Source organism: Centroberyx gerrardi, chromosome 9 (genome assembly GCF_048128805.1).
Source record: "Centroberyx gerrardi isolate f3 chromosome 9, fCenGer3.hap1.cur.20231027, whole genome shotgun sequence".
Classification (NCBI taxonomy): Eukaryota; Metazoa; Chordata; class Actinopteri; order Beryciformes; family Berycidae; genus Centroberyx; species Centroberyx gerrardi.
In genome coordinates, this window is record NC_136005.1 from 8,894,147 (window position 1) to 8,914,019 (window position 19,873).

At 43.7% G+C, this 19,873-nt stretch overlaps 1 protein-coding gene across 2 annotated transcripts; it reads right to left on the bottom strand.

Annotated features, from left to right (window-relative positions):
• Window positions 1-4,948: 4,948 nt before the first annotated feature.
• ssbp3b (single stranded DNA binding protein 3b) lies at window positions 4,949-18,925 on the bottom strand. Of its 2 annotated transcripts, XM_071908573.2 has the most exons (18): window positions 18,789-18,925; window positions 18,009-18,081; window positions 17,767-17,828; window positions 17,576-17,660; window positions 11,420-11,509; window positions 10,018-10,092; window positions 9,701-9,763; window positions 9,501-9,564; window positions 9,325-9,398; window positions 8,855-8,919; window positions 8,705-8,753; window positions 8,368-8,403; window positions 8,168-8,222; window positions 8,005-8,069; window positions 7,167-7,245; window positions 6,928-6,956; window positions 6,721-6,822; window positions 4,949-6,406 (listed from the first exon to the last, which is right to left on the bottom strand). In XM_071908573.2, the coding sequence occupies exons 1-18, from the start codon at window positions 18,842-18,844 to the stop codon at window positions 6,377-6,379; spliced, it is 1,152 nt and encodes a 383-aa protein (XP_071764674.1). In that variant the 5' UTR covers window positions 18,845-18,925; the 3' UTR covers window positions 4,949-6,376. The 2 variants fall into 2 exon arrangements, with proteins under 2 accessions (XP_071764674.1, XP_071764677.1); XM_071908576.2 differs by lacking the exon at window positions 10,018-10,092.
• Between the last annotated feature and the right edge of the window lie 948 nt (window positions 18,926-19,873).

Consider the following 19,873-nt stretch of genomic DNA (forward strand, 5'->3'; position numbering starts at 1 on the left):
GATGAATTCAAAGTTGGTCCTTGCCTGAATGATGTAGGAGCATTTATGGTATGTTTGTGACATGTTAATGTATGATATACATGTTCATGTATAACAATCTACACTGTGTCTTTGAATATTCTTATATTAGAATAAAGTTCTCTTTTAAATGCATAATCATGAGCCACAATGTGCATGATTGATTGCTGCAGTTTCAGTAATAGATCTCAGATTTATATCTTACATCCATGGAGTATGGAAAGTGTGAAAATACAGATTAGAGCCTTCAAATCAAATCATTTTAAATCTAAATGACCAACGTTGCAGTTCATACACTTATTGTGTTTGCTTCATCGTGACACTGGTGAGCAAATGATTCATCAGTTTGACATTTTGGTGTTGATCAGTGTTTCCTGTATTTATTCAGCCGTTGAAGGCCACTACAGCAAGTTGTCAGTACAGACAGTTGTCACCACTGCTAGACAAATTAAATACAACAGAAGTTCACATTTTAGTTCAATTTCATCTCAAAACACAAACAAAAAGTGTGATGTTTAAAGTTGCTTTTACCATAAAGTAATTCAAATCAGAAGTATTTTTGCAACTAGAACCAGAACCAAAACTGGGGATGAGTATAATCCACTGGGAGCCGGTCTTTCCACATATCTGTTGTCGTATCGTCTGTTGTATTCCTCTCACTGAGTCTCATCCTCTCTCTCTCCCTGACCCATTAAGACAGAATAAGACCATCAGCAAAGCTACAGAGGTCTTCATTTTAAAACCAAGGTTCTTCAGAGAAAATAGCCGCAGGGTTTTTAATGCTGACACACACACAACCCTCTGCCGCATGAGCATGAGAATCCAGCAGTTGTTGTTTGCTGTACTGTCTGCCAGTGATAAATGGCATACTTATGTGGGGCATGGCAAGTTCAACTAATCCTTCACTGCAAATATATGCATGCGGGTCTTATGTATGGCATTCATGCATTGATGGGAGTTAATGCCTAACTGGCTTACCCTTGTGCGCTGTATTTTTCCACGAAGGAGATATTTGGTAGCAATCTTCTGCTGATTCATGTTGAAACAGGCTTTCAGTGTCTCTGATAATGTATTTGAATCCCCTTATAACCCCCCAAAATGTACCATACTGGGTGAAAATGCCATGTTTACGTCAAAGTTGATTCTCTCTCTTTGTTGCCACACACTGTTACATAAGAGTCTGTGAGTAAGAGTCATCTCTCTGTAACTGTATTCTCTCTGTGTCTGTATTTTATCAAAGGTGGTGAGTTTTATGGCTTTTCATTTTTAGATGAAAGCCTATGTGAGTTGTGAATAAGCACAAAATGGCTCCCAAATATTTCAATAATGGAAAAAAGATGCCATGCAGCGGTCAGAGATATTAATTCCCCTCAAGGTAAGAATAACTCAGCTCCAACTGTTTTATAGCAGCCTTCAGCGATGTTCATGTTCTGGCCTTCCTCCTGTCTGCGTTACAGTTTTCTGCCTCTCGTTTTCCAGCCAACCCCCAAACGATAAACTCATAACCTGCTCCGATATTTACTATGTTTTAATATGTTCTCCTGTAATAGATTTCAGTTGCAATAAAAGAAAAGAAAAACCTCATCTGACAGAACAGCACCAGTAGCGGCGTTGGCCATGCCTTGTCTAATTTGTACAAAAGTGACTTGTAAACCCTATAAAGAAGGTCATATCTCCAAGCCACACAAATAAAAAGCACAAAGTAAATGACCCCATATAAAAATAAAATAAAAATCAGGATCATAACTCATGGTTACAAGTCAACTACTTGGATACGGCAGTGAACAAAACAGTTTTTTGTTGCTACAACTTTCATAACATTCAGTAAGTGGCCCTGAACTTGAAGGGTTGGTTTGGCTCCTGCCCAGCCAGGCCACATCCTGTGGAGAGCAGCCAGCAGCGCAGCCTCGCTTCCTATTGTTAGACAGGAACCAACACGCCGTCAGATCCTCCCAGCCGTGGATTGTGTAAACTCATGTCTGAATCTCTAACTAAAATCGAAGCCAGTATGTACTGTATGTTCAGTGACTTTGGGGAGTGTAAATAATGTTGTCTAGGCCATAGGTCCGTCGACGCAAAGCGAGTCGACAGAAGCCCAGCAGAGGGCGATGTGAAGTCACGCTCCTCCAGCCGGAGCTCAGTGGAGATGAAAACCAGGAGGCACTCGGGCCTTCGATATCACGGCTCCCAGACTTTGGATCTGCATTATCTTTAAACTCACCTCTTAAAACTCACTTTATAGACTTGCTTTTATGTAATGACCTTTTATGACTCTTGCCTTGCTTTTATATTTATTGTCTTTATTGCTTTTGCTGTTGATTTTATGTTTAATCTTTTGCAAAACGCTTTGTGACTGTTTTGAAAAGCGCAATATAAATAAAGAATATTATTACATGTCCTGACCAACCTTTACATCCATGCAAGAGGCACATCATCTAAGGAAAGTGGAGGATATTTTATAGTGGAAAGAAGCTTTTTGAGTTGGTGGCTTATTGGGTGCTAAGTGTTTGGCTAATAGCTGCATGAAGGGCCTCATATAACCTTTATTTAAACAGGCACAGATTATGAATCTCTCTTTCAAAAGACACCTGGACAAGAAAACAGCACGATGACGGAGATAAAAGTTGCAGACAACACACAATAATCCACATAAGCTACATAAGATACAATCAAAATCACCTCATTAGAGTTGCATGCAAAGTGAACGCTCCAGTAGCAGTCCAGCAGGATGAGGAGCCAAGCCTATATGGATCTTGACTAAACAAAGCGCAGACAGCTCCTTACTGAGTCCACCTAAAGACTCTAGGTGATCACTCATGGTTCGCCATGAAATATTGTCTCACAGCGACAGAGGCTTGGCTCAGGTGGGCTGGCTGGTAATGGGCATCCTGGCAACCCACTCAGCAGCAGAGGGGTGTGTGTGTGTGTGTGTGTGTGTGTGTGTGTGTGTGCGACCATAACCACTCATCCAAGCTCTACACAACACAACACAGAGGACCAGGCGTTACTGTGTGAAGGTAAGTGCCCTTTTACCAAGAGAAATCTACATGAAATATTATTTGCATTGGAAGATAATATATACAGTATTTTGCATAGTAAAATGTAGGCAGGATTTGCATAGTAAAACAAGATCTGTATTGGATGCTTTGACAGATTCACATTTTTGTTGTAAATTACATTTACAAGGTCTGTTGTACAGTTGTGATCTGTGCAGATTGTATTTTGGCATGAATTAAATATTACATCTACTTCAGGCTCTGAACAGACAACAGCATAATTAAATCTCAATAAGATGTGGGTGTAGTTTGATTTTCCAGCCTCTGCTAGATTTGCTAACTCCCTCTAATTTAGCCATGGACAAATCCAAGGAGACCAAGCAAACCAGAGGCAGAGAGACGAGTGTTTCCTCAGTGAGAGAGAGCAGCAAGGTGAGCAGGGAAATCTGTTCCTGTAATTTAGAGTCCAGCTTTGATTCAGCAAAAGATGATAGTGAGTTCAAGTCTTTATTGTCAGTTCAGAGGGTCACAGGCTTGACATCTGACCTCTTTGGTGGCAAGTATATGTAATATATGTATGTATATGTAGTATGAGGTAGTATGGTATATAGTGATCTAGGATGGTATATGACATAAATATGACATGGTATGTAAAACCCTTTGAGACATGCTTGTGATAAAGGGCTACATAAATAGACTTCACTTGACTTGGATACATGCATACAAAGAACCATTACCAACAATTAAATCATGTGAAATATTGCAATTGAAGTTCTTGTGTGATTTTGTAAAGCATTTACAGTATTTCCTGTGGTCCTTCTTATGTAAGAATGAAGACCTGAGGATGTCTACGGTCTTGTTTTCAGGTGGCGGTGGGGGAAACTGCTCCGCTCCGCAGGTTATCCAGACCTGCACACAACCAGACCCAGACCCAGACCCAGACCCAGAGACAGAGCCAGGGAAGAGGCCTCCTCAGCCTGAGGGGCCTCTTCGCTGCCCAGAAGTTTTCCAAAGGACTCAGGGTGAGTCCCTGCAACGGAACATAGCACCTGGAAATATTAAAGAAAACAAAATTGTGTGTGTGTGTGTGTGTGTACTTTTGATACAGCACATAGACCTAAGACACTGCTATATTAGTGTTGCTTGTTGTCTTCCTAGGAACGTGCAGCACTTAGAAATGCAGCGAGGAAGGTCCCACCAAGGAAAGCCACCGTTATAATAAATGAGCAGGTCAGGGAAAATCTTCAACCAATATATTGACTGATGACTGCATTTTACTAGACAAACTGAAACACTGCCCTCCTCAGATCCCTGTAGGTTCAGCCCGACCTGCTCAGCGTTTCCCCTGCCACAAAGCCTCCCTCATCCTCCAGGACTTCCTCCCGTCCCGCCTGGAGGGCGAACACTACGACGCCCCCTGCAGCGGCGCCCTGGCCACGGCGCTGAATGAGGAGATCAGGGGTCTGGTGAAGACGGTGTGTCCCGCCCGCTACAGACTGGTGTGTTTGGTGTCGCTGGGACAGAGGGGGCCACCAGAGGGGCGGGGAGGGGACGGGGGTGTGACGCTCGCCAGCCGCTGCCTGTGGGACCGGTACACAGACACCTGCGTTTCACACACCTACCAGAACAAGGAACTGTTCTGCACTGTTAGTGTGTTTGCTGTGTACTTTGAGTAAGATGAGGGGGGGGGGGGTGAAATCCAAGTCAAAGACTCAGAGGAAATAGATCCTTCCTGGGCTTTTCTAACATAAAACCACAATGTTTTGTATGGTATTTTTTCATGCATCAGTTGAGATGTTTCAAAGGCAAATATTTGTCATATCTACCGCTCCAATAGCAGATAATAACCCAACTTTTTCTTTTCTTTTGAATCTACCTGTTGTGTGAATCTTCAATCAGTCAAATAAAAACACGTGACAAGTGATTAAGTTATTGTAAAATTATATTAACAAGCAATCTTTCCTCAATTTGAAATAAAAAAATATCAGCAAATAAAGGCAACATAGGACAGATGTGTATAATGCTTAATGCTCACAGGAAAAAAAAAAAAAAAGAAACAAAATTATCATCACATTTACAAGACTGCTGCTAAGTTTATAATAATGCCTACTAGAATCAGTTTAGAAAGCTTTGACTAACTCTGAATAACTGGGGCAATATACGTAGTCAAAGATTGTATCAAAATATAAAAAAATGGGGGTGGGTGGGGGAAAGGGGGCGGGGCCAAGAGAACAACCAATGATACAGGAGAGGGGAATATGAACGACCAATATGCATGAGAGATTACAATGGGCAACTCATTCATAGCCATTTTCATCATAATCAACCAAATTGGAAATAACACAGAAGGCTACGACGATGAAGAGCACAGAGTGTTAAGCACAGGCAGGTAAAGAGATATACACCACGTCTTAAAGCAGGTGTCCACATAGAGAAGAGCAGCACTAGGTAGTATGTTGTACACAGATTCTCAGCATTCATGCACTCACTTCTTATGCCGAAGTTTGGTTTCCCTTGACAGAACAGAACAGAACAGAACAGCAGTCCGGCTGTTTAAATGAAAGAAACAGCGAAAAACAAAACAACAAAAAAACAAAAAAAAACAAAAAGAGTGCAGAATAGCATTGCTCTCTATAATAAAGAGACCGAAATTGATCGAATTAGATCAATTTGACATTTTAAAAACCCATCTGAGCACCTACAAACTGTGAAAGGTCGTCACGATAAAAGCCTTATTCTTTCACATCGTTTCCCCTTAGAAACTTCTTTAAATAGTGGGGTGGGCACTGGGAAGAATATTACATAATCCATAAAGGTGGCCACAGAGTAAAAGGCAAATTCTGAGTTCCTGTGTCACCTGACTTTTGTGACACAGTACGCGTGGCTATAAGTAAAATGACAAGACAAAGAGTTTTTCCTAGCTCACAATGCATATGCACACTCTCCAGTGTTTTTAGTGACAAAAGCGGAGACATTTTCTGCACATCTTGCACCACAAAGCAATAATTAAAAAGTACAAGAGGTAAACTTCGACCATTTTTTTCTTTGCTTTGGGGGAGGGGAGGGGAAGGGAAGGGAGGGGAGGGAAGGCGGGGGGCTCTGCAAAGAACTTAAAACGTGTCATGTATGCATTTCAGTAGCTGGTTTCGTCACACTTGGGGTTGTGATGAATGGAGAAATTGTCCTTCATTTTGAGCAAGGAGCAGTAGTCGCCAGCCATTTTGTTTTTCTCCGATCAGCATTCTGGCATTTGCGTGGAACCAAAATGGCGCCTGTCCCTGATTCGGTGCTGATGTGTTTGGCCGTGTCCTATAGTGAGTTCAGATCCTCGGAATGATGGCAAATAACTGAAGGGGGCGGGGTCACACGCTCATCGTCATGGTAGGGGAGTACTATACGGAGGCACAGAGAGAGAGAGAGAGAGGGTTAAAACACACTCGACACACACACACACACACACACACACACACACACATCCACACATCCCTCTTCACTGCAACCAAGTACTTCTTGGTCAAGCGCCCGGTCTGCTCTCCACAGTGCCACTGCAGTCAATGATGCTAATATGCTGTGACTGTGGCTTTACTATGCGGTCAATAGTGCTCTACCTCTGGCTTCATCAAAGCCCAGTTACAGTCAACAATCGTCTCTCCTCCGACGTCTGACAGCTAGCTGAGGAGAGGCATTGTCAAGAAATTGGACTCACGTTCTCGCTCTGAAAGGAGTGGAGGAAGTTTCCACTCAGCTCGCCGTCATCCCTCGGGGTCCCAGGAGGATTGCTAATGCCACTTAAATTGTTTGGGGAATTCTGGACAGAAAGAGAGCAGTGTTTTTTTGATTGCGTAACATTTTTACTTTATCCAAGATTAAGCTCTCTAAATGCAAATAATCTTTGCGTGATTATAACATTTACCTTGTTCAGTCCATCCATATCACCAGAGCCTATGAATGAAACAAACATGTTTACATTCCATGACCAAGAGAAAGCTATTTTTATACAGTAGCTCTATTTGAAGAATGTTCCATCGGCCATTACTGAAATATAACTTGGTGGACAAAAATTTGACCTTAAAAACATTAATGTGCGAGAATGCAACCCTAACATTTCCATGTTGTGTTTATCAGCAACTGGGTAGTAGCGGGTGGCGTTACCTAGCGATCCGTTCATGTGGTGCGGCTCCATCCCGGCCATGGCCCCCAGGGGTCCGTCAGAGCCGGGGCCCATGGGGAACTGGAGGGGAAACAAGACAGCATGGGCTTACTTACCACTTCTTCACAGCACAGTTGGCATACAATGGGAAGGCCTTAATAAAAAAGGACTACCAGGTTTACAGTAAAGTGACCAGAGATACTCTGGAACTGTAGTTACCGTACACTTTCATGTAAGTTTTATTTTTAGAAATAAGAGCAGTGAATACAGTGTCTTTTGTGACTTAAAAGTCACAATAAAATGGTACTTTGAGAGCATTTTGTTGCATTTCAACTCATTTCCAGTTGAAACAGGATGTTGGGGTGGGACACAATGGGAACAGGGATCATTCAAAAGTGCAATGGGATAACTGCATTTCCCCAGAGAGGAGAAGGGTTTTATATGATGGGGGGGGTTGTTCAAAAATCTGTGATGATAATATTCAGTGGAATTTTTACGTACACCTACTGGCACAGCATGAAGTAACCATTAAAAATATGCTGTTTTCCCTGAAAGAAGAAGTAATGATGGATGGAATGGAAAAATTGATTTTTTTTTTAGCATTTGTTAAAAAGGTGTATAATACGACATGGAAAAATGGCTAACAAGGTGAAATATCACAGAGATGAAGCTCGCCTCTTGCTCAGAGTATAAAAATAGAATGTTAATTATCATTCGATGATTACGCTCTTCTGATTTTTGTGGCTGCACCTTGACTCGCTCTTTCCACCACTGAAAGCAGCACAACATGAACCATTTATCTGAGAGACTAAGGAGAGAGGGGAAGCGGTTGAGACTTACATTATTTCGGTTGCCGGGTCCAGTGTTGATCATGGTGTACAAGTTGTCACCAGAGTTGTTGGAGTCTGGAAATGTAAAATTTGCGATGAAGTATAGAAACAGTATTGGTTAAGGCATGGGAAGGTGGTGCTAAACAATTTAGGGCAGGGGAGGGAGTACTAACCTGCAGGGCTGGGCATGATGGGAGTTCCTGGCGGTCCCCCTCCTCCAGATGCCCCCTTTGGAGCGGCACAAAATGAGGACACATTACAAATTAATGTGTAAATCATGTCTTAAATAAGACAGTCTGTATGTAGAATTTATATTTTCCTGTGTTGAAATTCAATATTACGTATAGGCTAAGATGCCAGGATGTGTTCTTACCCCATATGCACCAGGAGAGGGTGATGAGTAAGGCATCTGAAACCAAAAACAGAAACATTACAGACCAGGAATGGGAATACAAACCCTTTCCATACCTCAAAACGTCATCATTCATCATTTGATCATCCTTCTAATACCATCACGGCTGTCTGTCTAACCGTCTGTGGAAACCAGGACACATAATACTACAATTACATCCCAGACTAGAACCTTGGAACGCATTAGACCGCTACCGCTCTGACTGAGAACAGATTTGGCTGCAATCTGAACCAGCATTGCTCTGGGTGTATGTGTGTGTGTGTGTGTGTGTGTGTGTGCAAGGAAAAAAAGTACTCACAGAGTTGGCATTGTTGGGATTGGGCCATGGCCGACCAGTCCCTGGGCCCCTAGATGGTAAGAGTAATAGAAACCACAGTTAGATATTGCATTTACATTGCACTTTTATGAGAATATATGCATATTTAACAAAAATGAATTGAAGGCTCACATGTTCACTCCTGGCATACCGGGACCCATGGCGTTGTGTGGAGGCCTCATCCCACCACCAAAGTTCTGGGAAGACAACCAAAGATCAGGGGTCTCATTTATAAAAAATAGCCGTTGTTTCCACTGTATGTCCATTTCAAAGAATATGATAAAAAAATATTACTTATTTCTGGCCATTTTTGCCTTTATTAGATATAGTGCATAGTGGAGAAAGACAGGAAAGTTTGGGGAGAGAGAGAAGGGGATGACATGCGACAAAGGTCCTGGGCCGGATTCGAACCCAGGACACTGCAGTTAGATGGTATGCACCTGAGCCAGCAGGACGCCCCTAAGCTATTTTTTTTGCATAATAACAACTTTGGTTTGGCTGGCACAAAATCTGTGCATAGGAACCGTTTATAAATGAGGCCTCTAATCACCAAAACCACTGAAGGCAGTGGTGACAAATGCTTTCTGAGTGGAGACACCTACCTGAGGGCCGGGTCCCATGGGCCCCATGCCTCGAGGGCCGCTCATTCTCTGCATCGGCCCCAAGTTAGGATGGCCTGGAAGGAGGAAGGGACACAGACAGTCAGGAAATAATTTCTCCACTCCAGATCATGTTATTACAGCAGACAATCCCATTCAGGATCACTGTTGGTTCTCACCTTGTGGTCGTGTGGGGTCCATGTTGGGCAGCATGGGATGAGGGCCTGGTCCTCCGCCTGGAGGCTGAAGGGGAGAAAAAGAGAGTGAAACAGGAATACTGCTGAACATAAAGACATGATGAAATTGTAGTTTTAAATAAGTGCTATGTATTCAGAATGGATGAGTGTTAAGCATACATGGTGTGTGTTTGAGGTTTTACCTGGTTTCCCATCCTAATGGGGGGACCTCTTGGACCTCCAGCGAAGCGAGGCGACATGAAGGACTATAGAAGAAAAACAATCACTCCATTACATTTAAATAAAAAATAATATGCATCTGTGCAAAGTACAGTACTACATTAATTTCTCAAGTATGTGTCTGTGTGATTATTCAAAGCTGCATAAAGCATCAAGCTGACACGAACGCCAAAGCATGAAGCATCAGCAGTGAGAACCAGTGTTCCCCAATGACAGCAGACAGCAAAACAGAGAAGAGAGCCAGAGAGAAAGAGAGAGAGAGAGAGGGAGGGAGCGTTACCTGACTGTGGGGTCCCATCATACTGTTAGGGGGAGGAGGCTGAGGGTGAGGAGAGCCCTGGGGACCAGGAGGACCCTGTGGCGTTGCACAAAATGGCAGGAAGGGAGAGAGAAGGAGAGAGAGCAAGGAGGGTGAGAGGAAGAGAGAGGGGGAGCCAGAAACAAGTGACAAAAAAGGGGCAGAGAGAGAAGCAGGGTTACTGCAGGACAGAGGACAGTTGGAATGTGCCAGAACAAAAGTGTGGCGTAAAAAAAAAATGTAAAAAACATAAGAGAGGGTAAGTCTGCTCATTTTCTTGTTCCAGACGCAGAAAGCGAGAGAGTGAGCGGAGAATAGCAAGCGAATGACATAGCCTTGAATGAGAGAAAGGAAACAAGAGATGGAGAGGATGTATGCTCTTTTGCCTGTCAGTCAAGGCATTAAGAAGCCTGCTGCATGCAGCATGTCATCACTGCTAATTTCCCCCAAATTAACAGCATCAATTAAGCTCTATGCAATTAGCTTTACAACATCCCTAAACACCGGCACTGTGTTGCTAATGTTGCTGATCTGACAGAGAGTGAGGGGCCTAATTGAGACTACTCCAATGGATTCTGGTATAGAAAGTGTGAGTGCGTGTACGTGCTCATGTATCAGTGAGAAAGTGAACGAAAGACTTTAATGTCAAATTGGCTTTCCTGATATTAACATGATCATATAATGAGTCACTGCCTTGTGGCTTCTAGTTCATAATCAGTTGGTGGATTTTAAGTGCATGGTTTGGTCGGAGGGAGGCAGAGCAACATTGCAATTTTATGTCACCTCTTACAGCCGGTTCCACACAGTTGCCTGCCAAGAGTTTATCCTCATGAGATATTGATTTACAGTGGGTGCTGCACCTTTCGATTTCTCCATTAGGGAAAATGGCCAGGCCACGCCTGCCTGTTTACTACACTGGAGGGGCCCGAGCAGACAGAACGTCTATGATGTTTACTACAAATTCACAAAGCAAAGTAGAGCGAAGCAAAAGGCAAAGCAGTACAGACACCGATGCAGAGAACTGCAGCTCTGTGATACATATGAAAGCCTGACAGGCATTTACAGAAGTGGAGCCCGCAGCAGCTCAGCTACAAAAAAAGGGACAGGTGAGACATGAAAGCAGAATATTGCAAAGCAAATATGCAAATTTGGCCCATACAGTTTTCGCATCCAAAATACTCCCATGAGCCCTCCTCCATATGCATTTGGTGTAAAGGACCGTTTAAAAATTATAGTCACAACACTATCATACATGAGCATACTGGAGTCTCTACCATGGACTGCACCTGCCAAACCGTCAGATGACCACCACGAGTGCATAGGGGAGAGGGGGGATTTAGGACTAACCCTAATGAAGACAATGACAGTGTGGTGACGGACTGACCTGGAAAAAGCCGGGGGGCATGGGTCCTCCTGGCATGCCCTCGCCAGGAGGCATCCCTCCCATCACAGGACTGGGAGCTGCTGCCGCACTCTGGGGAGAGAAAACAGACAAACCACCGACATTAGAACCTCTCTGTGTGCTACACAGCATAAGATGTCTCTGGTTATATTTCCACCTTTTTTGACAAAACAAACCTCAATACAAATATGGAAACCTCACATGCACACCATTAACCATTTACGGCGAAGGAAACTTAATCTATCAGACTGCATCCATGACCGAGGCTCATGGCAACACTGACCACAGGAAGAACGCATTTGAGGAATCTAATAGACACCCTTATTGAGGCTTCTGAGCCCTGCTGATCAGGATCCAGTGGATCAGATAAGCCTCAGTGGGATTCACTGAGTCAGTGGCTCCAAAGTGCTGCTGCACAGCAGGGGCTCGCTGGGCCGATTTCCTGCTCAAACCGCAGCCCTAATTCACTAATGTGCCATTTGCTTCGGTCACACGCTCCTAATTGACTGAGTTTTTCTTCCCTGTAGCTGAAGCAATCTGAGATGAGCTAATGTCTTCAGAGCTGCGGGGTTTAGCTTCCAAAGGCAGAACAACAGGAGGTCTTTTAGTCCTGTGTCCCATTTGTACACAGCTCACTCACATGTTGTATTGTATACACAAACAAGCAAAGCGCAAACACACGCGCCGATCGCCACACGGATGTACCAGCACACACACTCGCATACACATAGATGCATGCACGCAAACACTTCTAGTCTCTGTCCAGAGCCATAGGGCTCCACAGACATCGCTGGTCAATAGCCAACACACTCCCTGTATCGACTGCACCCTCCCTAATTATATCTGCTCGGGCTGCCACTGCAGGGCCACTGTGAAATACCACAGCAGGGAGAGAAGTGAGGCCGCAGGGAAAAGCCACGTCTCATCAGGCCCCACCACCTCTGGGAAACACACACACACACACAGTCGGTGAATACTACTGAGCAGTGTCATAGAACGGTGTGAGAAATCACTGATACGCAAGAGGCAGTAATCCAAACAACATGTGAGGAGGCCCCCTCAATCATGCTTAACGTCTACATTTTTCCAAAACAATCTACTGCAGATCTGTAATACATTTCTGCACCAAAATTAAAATTTGTGAAGTGTTCAGTGGCTCTGCAGACTAAAGTTGCATACCATATACTTCCTCATCCATCTTGACCAGTCACTCTCAACTATACTGTCCAATGAAGGAGAAACGGCCCCAAAATAATGTAACAATTTCCAATAAAAAATGAAAACTTCTCACACTGTGTAGAGCAAGCTGTGGCCTGGACCCAACACAAACCGCTTAAACACATCCCTGCGTATGTGAAGTAATAAGCACCAGTGTATAAATGGACTTTAACTATGATTTTGACACCCGTATAAACACTAAATATGTAGCCAATTTCTTTGGGATCACTGGAAAATATCTATAAACATGGTGGAAGTTTAAAGTGACCTTCCCCATTTTACCTCAACAATTCTTGCCTAAACCACAAGTTCTTTCTGGGTTTATTGAGACCTTGACGAATCTGAGAGATGAAAAATTCCTTCTGTGGGAAACCTCCAAGGCATGGGTAACAGAACCAAAGGAGGCATTTTGTGGTGTTGAAGTTGATGAACAAGATCTCACCTTTTTTCCCCAATTATCATAATAACTGCTTTCAAGGAACAAAAAATGTCACAAATCGCACTCTGCCAGACTTGCAATGACATTATCCAAGGTCTATTGAGAATCTAATTATTACAATTAACATAAATTTAGAAGATGTTTAGCCATTTATGCCTCCCAACTGATAATTCTATGCAAAACTACAATGCCAGTCTGAAATTCTACAGCTCACACATTATAGTAACTGAAAATTCCCTTAAACGTATGCCATCCAATGAGCTCAGACAACTTGGACAGCAACAAAACTGACCATTTCCATTAAGACTAGTAATCAAATCATTGGTTAACAAGACAAAATAGCTGATTCCTACCAATTGAAAAAAATGAAAATACAAAAAATCTGCTGTACATCCCAGTTCCACTGCTGCACCTGAACCTCATTTGTCTGGGAATGTGACCGGTGGATATAGTCATACATATTTTTTTTGGATGGTTTTCAAAGAAACGCCAGAAAATACCATTTAATATACAATATGCTACAGGTGAGCAGTCTTGTGTCATGAATGATATTCTAAAAGACTACAGAGGAAGATGTGAAACTCAGCTCGAAGGAACCTCTTGGTAACAATTTAATGCATATTGTTCCTACGTTAAAGTTGCACTAGGCGACTTTGCACGTTGGCAGCTCTTCGAAAAATTTGAACTTCGAGACCCAGAAATCATGCAACGTTACGTGACGTCAGTAAACTGCACACAGCCCGCTCATGTTTACCAACCCGGCCAGTTTGTGATCACTTCATACCAAAGGGATGAGAAAGGCAGATCTAACGTTGGATGAGTCCAGCTTTCTCTGGATGGAGTGCTCACTTACTGCCATTTAGGAGACAGTTTGATTTTACTCTTAAGTTCAGATTTATCACTTCCTGTGGGCAGAGAAGTGTCCAAACCTGAAACCAGAATTTCATTTGGGCAAATAGGGCGAATCTATAGGGCCTCATTTAGGGGGGATGGGACACTCTTCTCTGTTGCAGCCCCACATTGTGATTCAGGCTGATAAGACGGGTACATTTTACATAAAAAACTTGTGTAGTGCAGCTTTAAGTAGATATTATTCTGTTTATTATCATCTTATTGCGGACAAGAGTTGATCTACAATATGGTGGGTTTCATATGTATACCCTTAAGAGATAATGAGGCAAAACAAATTCATACTATAAAGACATTGACTTAAATAATTGCAATACATTGTGAACGATCCACGTAGTCTCTTTTGAACTCAGGAACTGTTTGCCATCCTGGAAAGTAACGTGCATGGCGGGTTCCCAGGCATGTTGTGTGTGTGATCCTTATCATGTCCCATTAAAGCCCACCGCTGTGCTCACTGGACTGTCCCAAGCAGCCTGATGCTGCATGCGGTGTGGGAAAGGCAGAGCCACGTCTCTGTCCACAGACTCCGGTACAGGAAAGGGGCAGATGTCTCAGCCCTGCCCTGGGCTATGAGGCTCTTGTCTGGGGCCTACCTTACAACCTCCCCCTGGGACCTTCTTTATGACGGTCTAATCCCGCCCTCCTGATTCAGCGTGTGTGTGTGTGTGTGTGTGTGTGTGTGCGCGTGTGTGTGTGTAAGAGAACACAAGCAATCCTGGCCAGGCAAATTTTCCTTGAATCACTGTAAGGAGGTTACAAAAGGCCAGAGTGGCGGCGGATGTGCTTGCGCTCCCTCTACAAAAACAAAGACAGAGGGGGAGAGGGAAATACAGAGAGAGAAAGAGGGAGAGAGAGAGAGAGAGAGAAGGAAAGAGAGAGGAGGGGGAGGGTGACGGAGACAGAGTGGTTGACTGAGGTAACCGTGAAACGGCTAGGGAAGACACAGAGAGAGAGACAGAGAGAAGGAAAAAAAAAAAAGTAAAAATCGGATGGGACGAGGGTGCAGAAAGCAGTGAGAGGGGGGCAGGGCCGCAGCACAGACCACCCAACCGCCGGCTCCTGACCCAGCCTGCTCCTGACCCAGCCTGCTCTTAACAGCCTCACTTCTTCCACCGAAGCCGACGCTCAGAAGAAACCAGCCCCTATGTTTAGCTTGTAAATGTTTAACCATCAATCAACATCATAAAACCCACTTCGGATCCTGGCTGGATGCTCTCTCTCTCCCTCTCTCTCTGGTTACTTCTAGCAGGTCCCTTCCCCTCCTCTCCTCTCCTCTCCTCCCCCTTTATTCCCTCAGCTCCTCGCTGGATGCTGGGCATATGCCACAGTGCCACTCCCCTTTCCCTTTCCAATCTGCCCCCTCAGCTCCATGACAGCCATCAATCAGCCGCTGACGCCATGGCGACGGGGCCCCTCGGGGAGCGTCCGTCAGGCCCGGCGTGAATACACCAGGGGTTTACGAGCGCTGCCGGCTAGCGGAGCAGCCGTCACCTCCCCCACACCTAGACAAAGGCTAGGGCCCAAGGACTAGTACTGTCCACACACACACACACACACACACACACACACACACACACACACACACACACACACACACACACACGCCTGACCCCCCAACATCCACAAATGAACACAAGGAGAGCGAACATCAGAGCGAAGGGCAACCACAAGATGTCGAGGAAAGCCGACCGCACAGACTCTCAAAGCCCCACACCACAGCACACAGCCCAGACTGACATTTCACCGTTCCCTCATTTGCCTAATGCTTTCCGTGTTATGAAAATGATCTCAGCCGAACCAAAGGCTGCAGTCTCTATTTTGTGTAGTTTATTCTTTTAAAACCGGTCCAGGGACGATTACCCCCTCGATAATACAAGAGAAATTACAAAATGATTTTATAGAATGATTTGCAGGCATAAAAATACAGCAGGTTAGAGAGTTACGTTGTTCTTACAGCTTTGCTTAAAACACAGAAATGTAAGAATAGAATCTGTATGGTAGAAACTGTACTTAATGTCTGGAAAACAGATAAAGCAATCTGAAATCTGTGTAGGCGACATTTTAAAGCACGATCATCAGACAATACAAATATCTCCAACCCAAACAAGGGACCAAAGGCAATCAAATACATCGCAAATCGATTACTACAAACCTAGGTGAGCAAAGGCCGGTTCTCAAGTGAAATGCAGTACTCCTTTGTCTGGGCGAGTTGGAATAATGAGGAATGTGGTTACTGAAAGGGCAGAGCCCGGCTCTAGCCTCTCTCCTGGCTCCCAGGTCACCTGCCAGATCAGGAGGCCTGTTGCCCTGACAACCCTATCTGCCAAGAGCAGGACCAACATCTCCGTTTTAACCCCTTCCTGCCCGAGACATCATCACCCTGCCCGCACACCGGGCTGTGCACCAATCAGCTGGGGAGGCTTCCTTAACTCGAGTACCTTTCTTTATCTGTGCTGATACGACAAAACCTGGACAGGTAACAGTATTTTTTCTGCCATGTCCTGCCTGTCCACTGAATCGTTTCAGATAAAGCCTGAGAGACACAGGGACAGGAACTACAGAAGCCACTAACAAGCAGTTAAGATTTTTTCTTTGATCCGCATGAGCTTCTTTCTGATGTTCCTTTCTGAATGCTGACTCAAAGCTAGAAATAACAGCAGCACATGAAAATTCCTTTATCTCCAAAAACGCATAATTATCAACATGCAAATCACCCATAGCATGCAAATACGCAAGCGCCATTGCAAGCTGAGCAACGCACTACTGAATGATGCACTTGTCCCGAGCGTCATCTCATAAATTCAACAAACCAGACCTGTTCTACCGTTCTACTGTTTCAAATCCTTTAGGATTATGTCGTTGTGTTGCAGGTATAACGTTTCAACATATGCTTGAGCTACTACACATCAAGTCAGTCAGAGGCTCGAGTCAAAAATCAAGTTGAGTATTATATTTTGACACAAATAGGAGAAACTGTTGTCGGTGGTACAGACTGCAGGCCGTTTTTCCCTCTTGGGACTGAGGCAGGGTGCTTGAGCGCGGCGTGGCTCAGGAGGAGAGCACATCGACAGGTCTGACTCAGGACATGCTGACATCAGCATCATTTTCCCAGAAGCCTATAAAGCTCGTCTTTGGGCGCATCATTCGGCCCGCCGACAGGGCAAGATGACAGCTGGATGGAGCAATAAGATGCCGAGACCACCCTCGTAAATCCAGAAGAAAACACTGCACCCAACTTTCACTTACAGCTAAACAGAGCTACAAATTACTGTGTGAAATAAAAGACTTACATCTCTAATAAAAAATACCTCTAGCCAAAAGTTTGGAGGGGATCACAACAATCCAAAGTATGGTAGCTGTATCACACTTGAACGGGAATGTGGGAGATTTTGTCAGAATTTAAGTGTTGACAAACGGAGATTATGAGCACTTTGCTCCGACAGAATATTCCTATTCGTTGCATAACCCGAGTTGGACATGCCACTTCTAAGGCTTGATAGTGAACTTGATGCCTTCTTCAGCACAAGATAGACAACAATACGTGCAACAGTTCTCATGCAAACACCACTCACGTAATCATGGAAGGCTTTTGCTTCGCTGGAGTGGTCACATGTCTCTCTTCTCTCCGGTGCAGCACAATACAGGTCCCAGAATACACTGTGGACAAGATAGGCCATGAAGAAAAACAGACCGACAACAAACTAAACCACACAAACAACCCATGGACATGTTTACAGGGGGAGAAGAGAACACGATTGCTTACCACCACCAGGAATGTAGGAATCCAGGGGGTTCTCCGAGTGTTATGTTTTTCTCCCATCGGATCTAGACAAGGGGGAATTCAGAAAGGACTGGTCATTGGTGTCAATTAAACACATTTAAAAAAAATCTGCAAACAAAACATATTGTTCTTGCTGAAAGATCATAACATTTAAGATTCACTTCCATAAATTAATAGATTAATTGTTGAAATGTAAGGAACTTATGCTTAAAAATCCATCTTACCTCTGATAAAAAGGTCTGTGCAGACTTCTGTGCTCCTATGTGTAACAAATATTCATAGACGTATAGAGCCAACCTGTGTTACAAAAAAAAAACATTTTTAGAATTAATTCAGCATCAGGTCAATACAAAACTCACCAATTGGCAAATAAAATGTGAGTAGGTTAAATTTTCTACAGGCAAATTGAATGGAGTCGGGTACAGGCCCTGTGAACAATGGCTGCCTATGCCAAACAATTAAATGGGGACTGTGTAACCAAGCCAAAGCCTGGTAAAGATTCACCACAATGAGAGATTAAAAGTAACGACTGAAACGAAAGTATGGCTTCATGTCGTGATGCGAAACAAAAACCCCACCAGCCCACACTGTATAAGCTAAGTACAGTATCCTGGTGGCATTGATGAGGGCTGAGGGAAATAAAAACGTAGCCTATCCAAAGAAGCGCAACAGAGAAAACAATGTACTGTAGCAAGGCGATGTTATTGTTTTCTCCGCCGTATTCTCGACTGAATAACCGTAAAATATGAAACAACCAGCCGTTTAAATACAACAAAACGTGCACACGGTATCGGCTGGGGAGGTGTAAGAGGCAAGCAATAAGCCAAAGGCAGCAGAAACACAGCCTGAGGAAGGAATGGCGAGCAGACAAGGCGGTTCATTCAATTCCATTCTCGGTAGGAGGAAATCGCCTCTTGCTAGCCTGTCCAGCGAACAACAGAGAGCAAGAGGGAACAACTTGCGAGGTAGAAAAAATAAAATAAAATAAACGTTTCTGAGCTTACTTTTCTCGTGCTTGGCCGTCCGACGGCACCGGGGTGCCTTTGCCTTTGGGGAACATGATTTTGTGTGGGAGGACGCCCGCCTTCTCTTTCTTTTCGCTATTTCATCTGTCAGATCATCGCGGCCGCGACCCTCTCGCACTCCAACCGCACTCCTCCTCAACCGAGCCTGGTCAGGGGGGGGGAAGAGGCGGGGCCAAACGGATTGGCGTTCCTTACAGCCAATGAGCAGGCGGTATTTCCCTTAAGGTCTGCCTTTCGTGCTTTTCGGTTTACAGTTTGACGTTTACAGTTGCGATATCAAGTCTTTCCATGTAGGAGTGTAATGAAAAAACGTTTTAATCCTATTACAATTGCTTCGTTGATATGATGGTGACCTCTCAAATCTAAATGAGCTAGTCTCTGATTTTCAATATTGCCAGGTTAATTTCAGTGCAGCCCCTAATTTTTTCCTCCCAATGTAATTTCTAACATCATGACAAAAGGTCTACATCGCCTCTGCACAGAAGAATTATGGGTTCCATATTTTCTCCCTGTAGGCATACTAACTGAATTAATTAGCAGCAACAGATAGGAAGAACAATTAGGGACTGTCATTTTTTTCATCCAGGGCCAACAAGCTGAATTTAAATTTCTGCACACCAGACTGTCAGAACCATACAAAACAACCCCGAGGTTATTGGTTTAAAGTAAGTTGTTTATGCCCTGTTTCCCCTCATTAAAGGACAACCATGACAATCATGCAAGAAATTAACAGGCAAGGCAATAAAAAAAGACAGGTTTATAGATTCCTCAGAAGTCTACTGGACTAGTTTGTTTAGCTTTTTCGTTAGCTATTATACCCAAGGGTTAATTCAATTTTCTAAGACCATTTGTGTTTTGAAATGATTTAATTAAGGCAAAAATAATATTGAAGTCTAAAAATACAATCTTCATCTAGACATTGACTGTATTAGTTATTGCCCTCTTTGGTGTTTTAGTAACCTGTATATTTCTAGAATCAATTCAAAAGGAAACAATTCTACAAAACAACAATAAATCAGGATGTCAGTCAAGGTAGGTCTAATATATTGTTAATTGTTAATATC

Bases quoted from the DNA above. Each gene is read 5' to 3' on its own strand.
- ssbp3b (XM_071908573.2), bottom strand. From the start codon at position 18,844: ATGTTCCCCAAAGGCAAAGGCACCCCGGTGCCGTCGGACGGCCAAGCA. The intron at 11,510-17,575 runs GTGAGTGGTGTT...TTCTCTCCCCAG, and splicing joins CAAAAGCCTTCCATGATTAC to AGTGCGGCAGCAGCTCCCAG. The intron at 8,404-8,704 runs GTGAGTACTTTT...TTTTGGTTTCAG, and splicing joins ATCCCAACAATGCCAACTCT to ATGCCTTACTCATCACCCTC.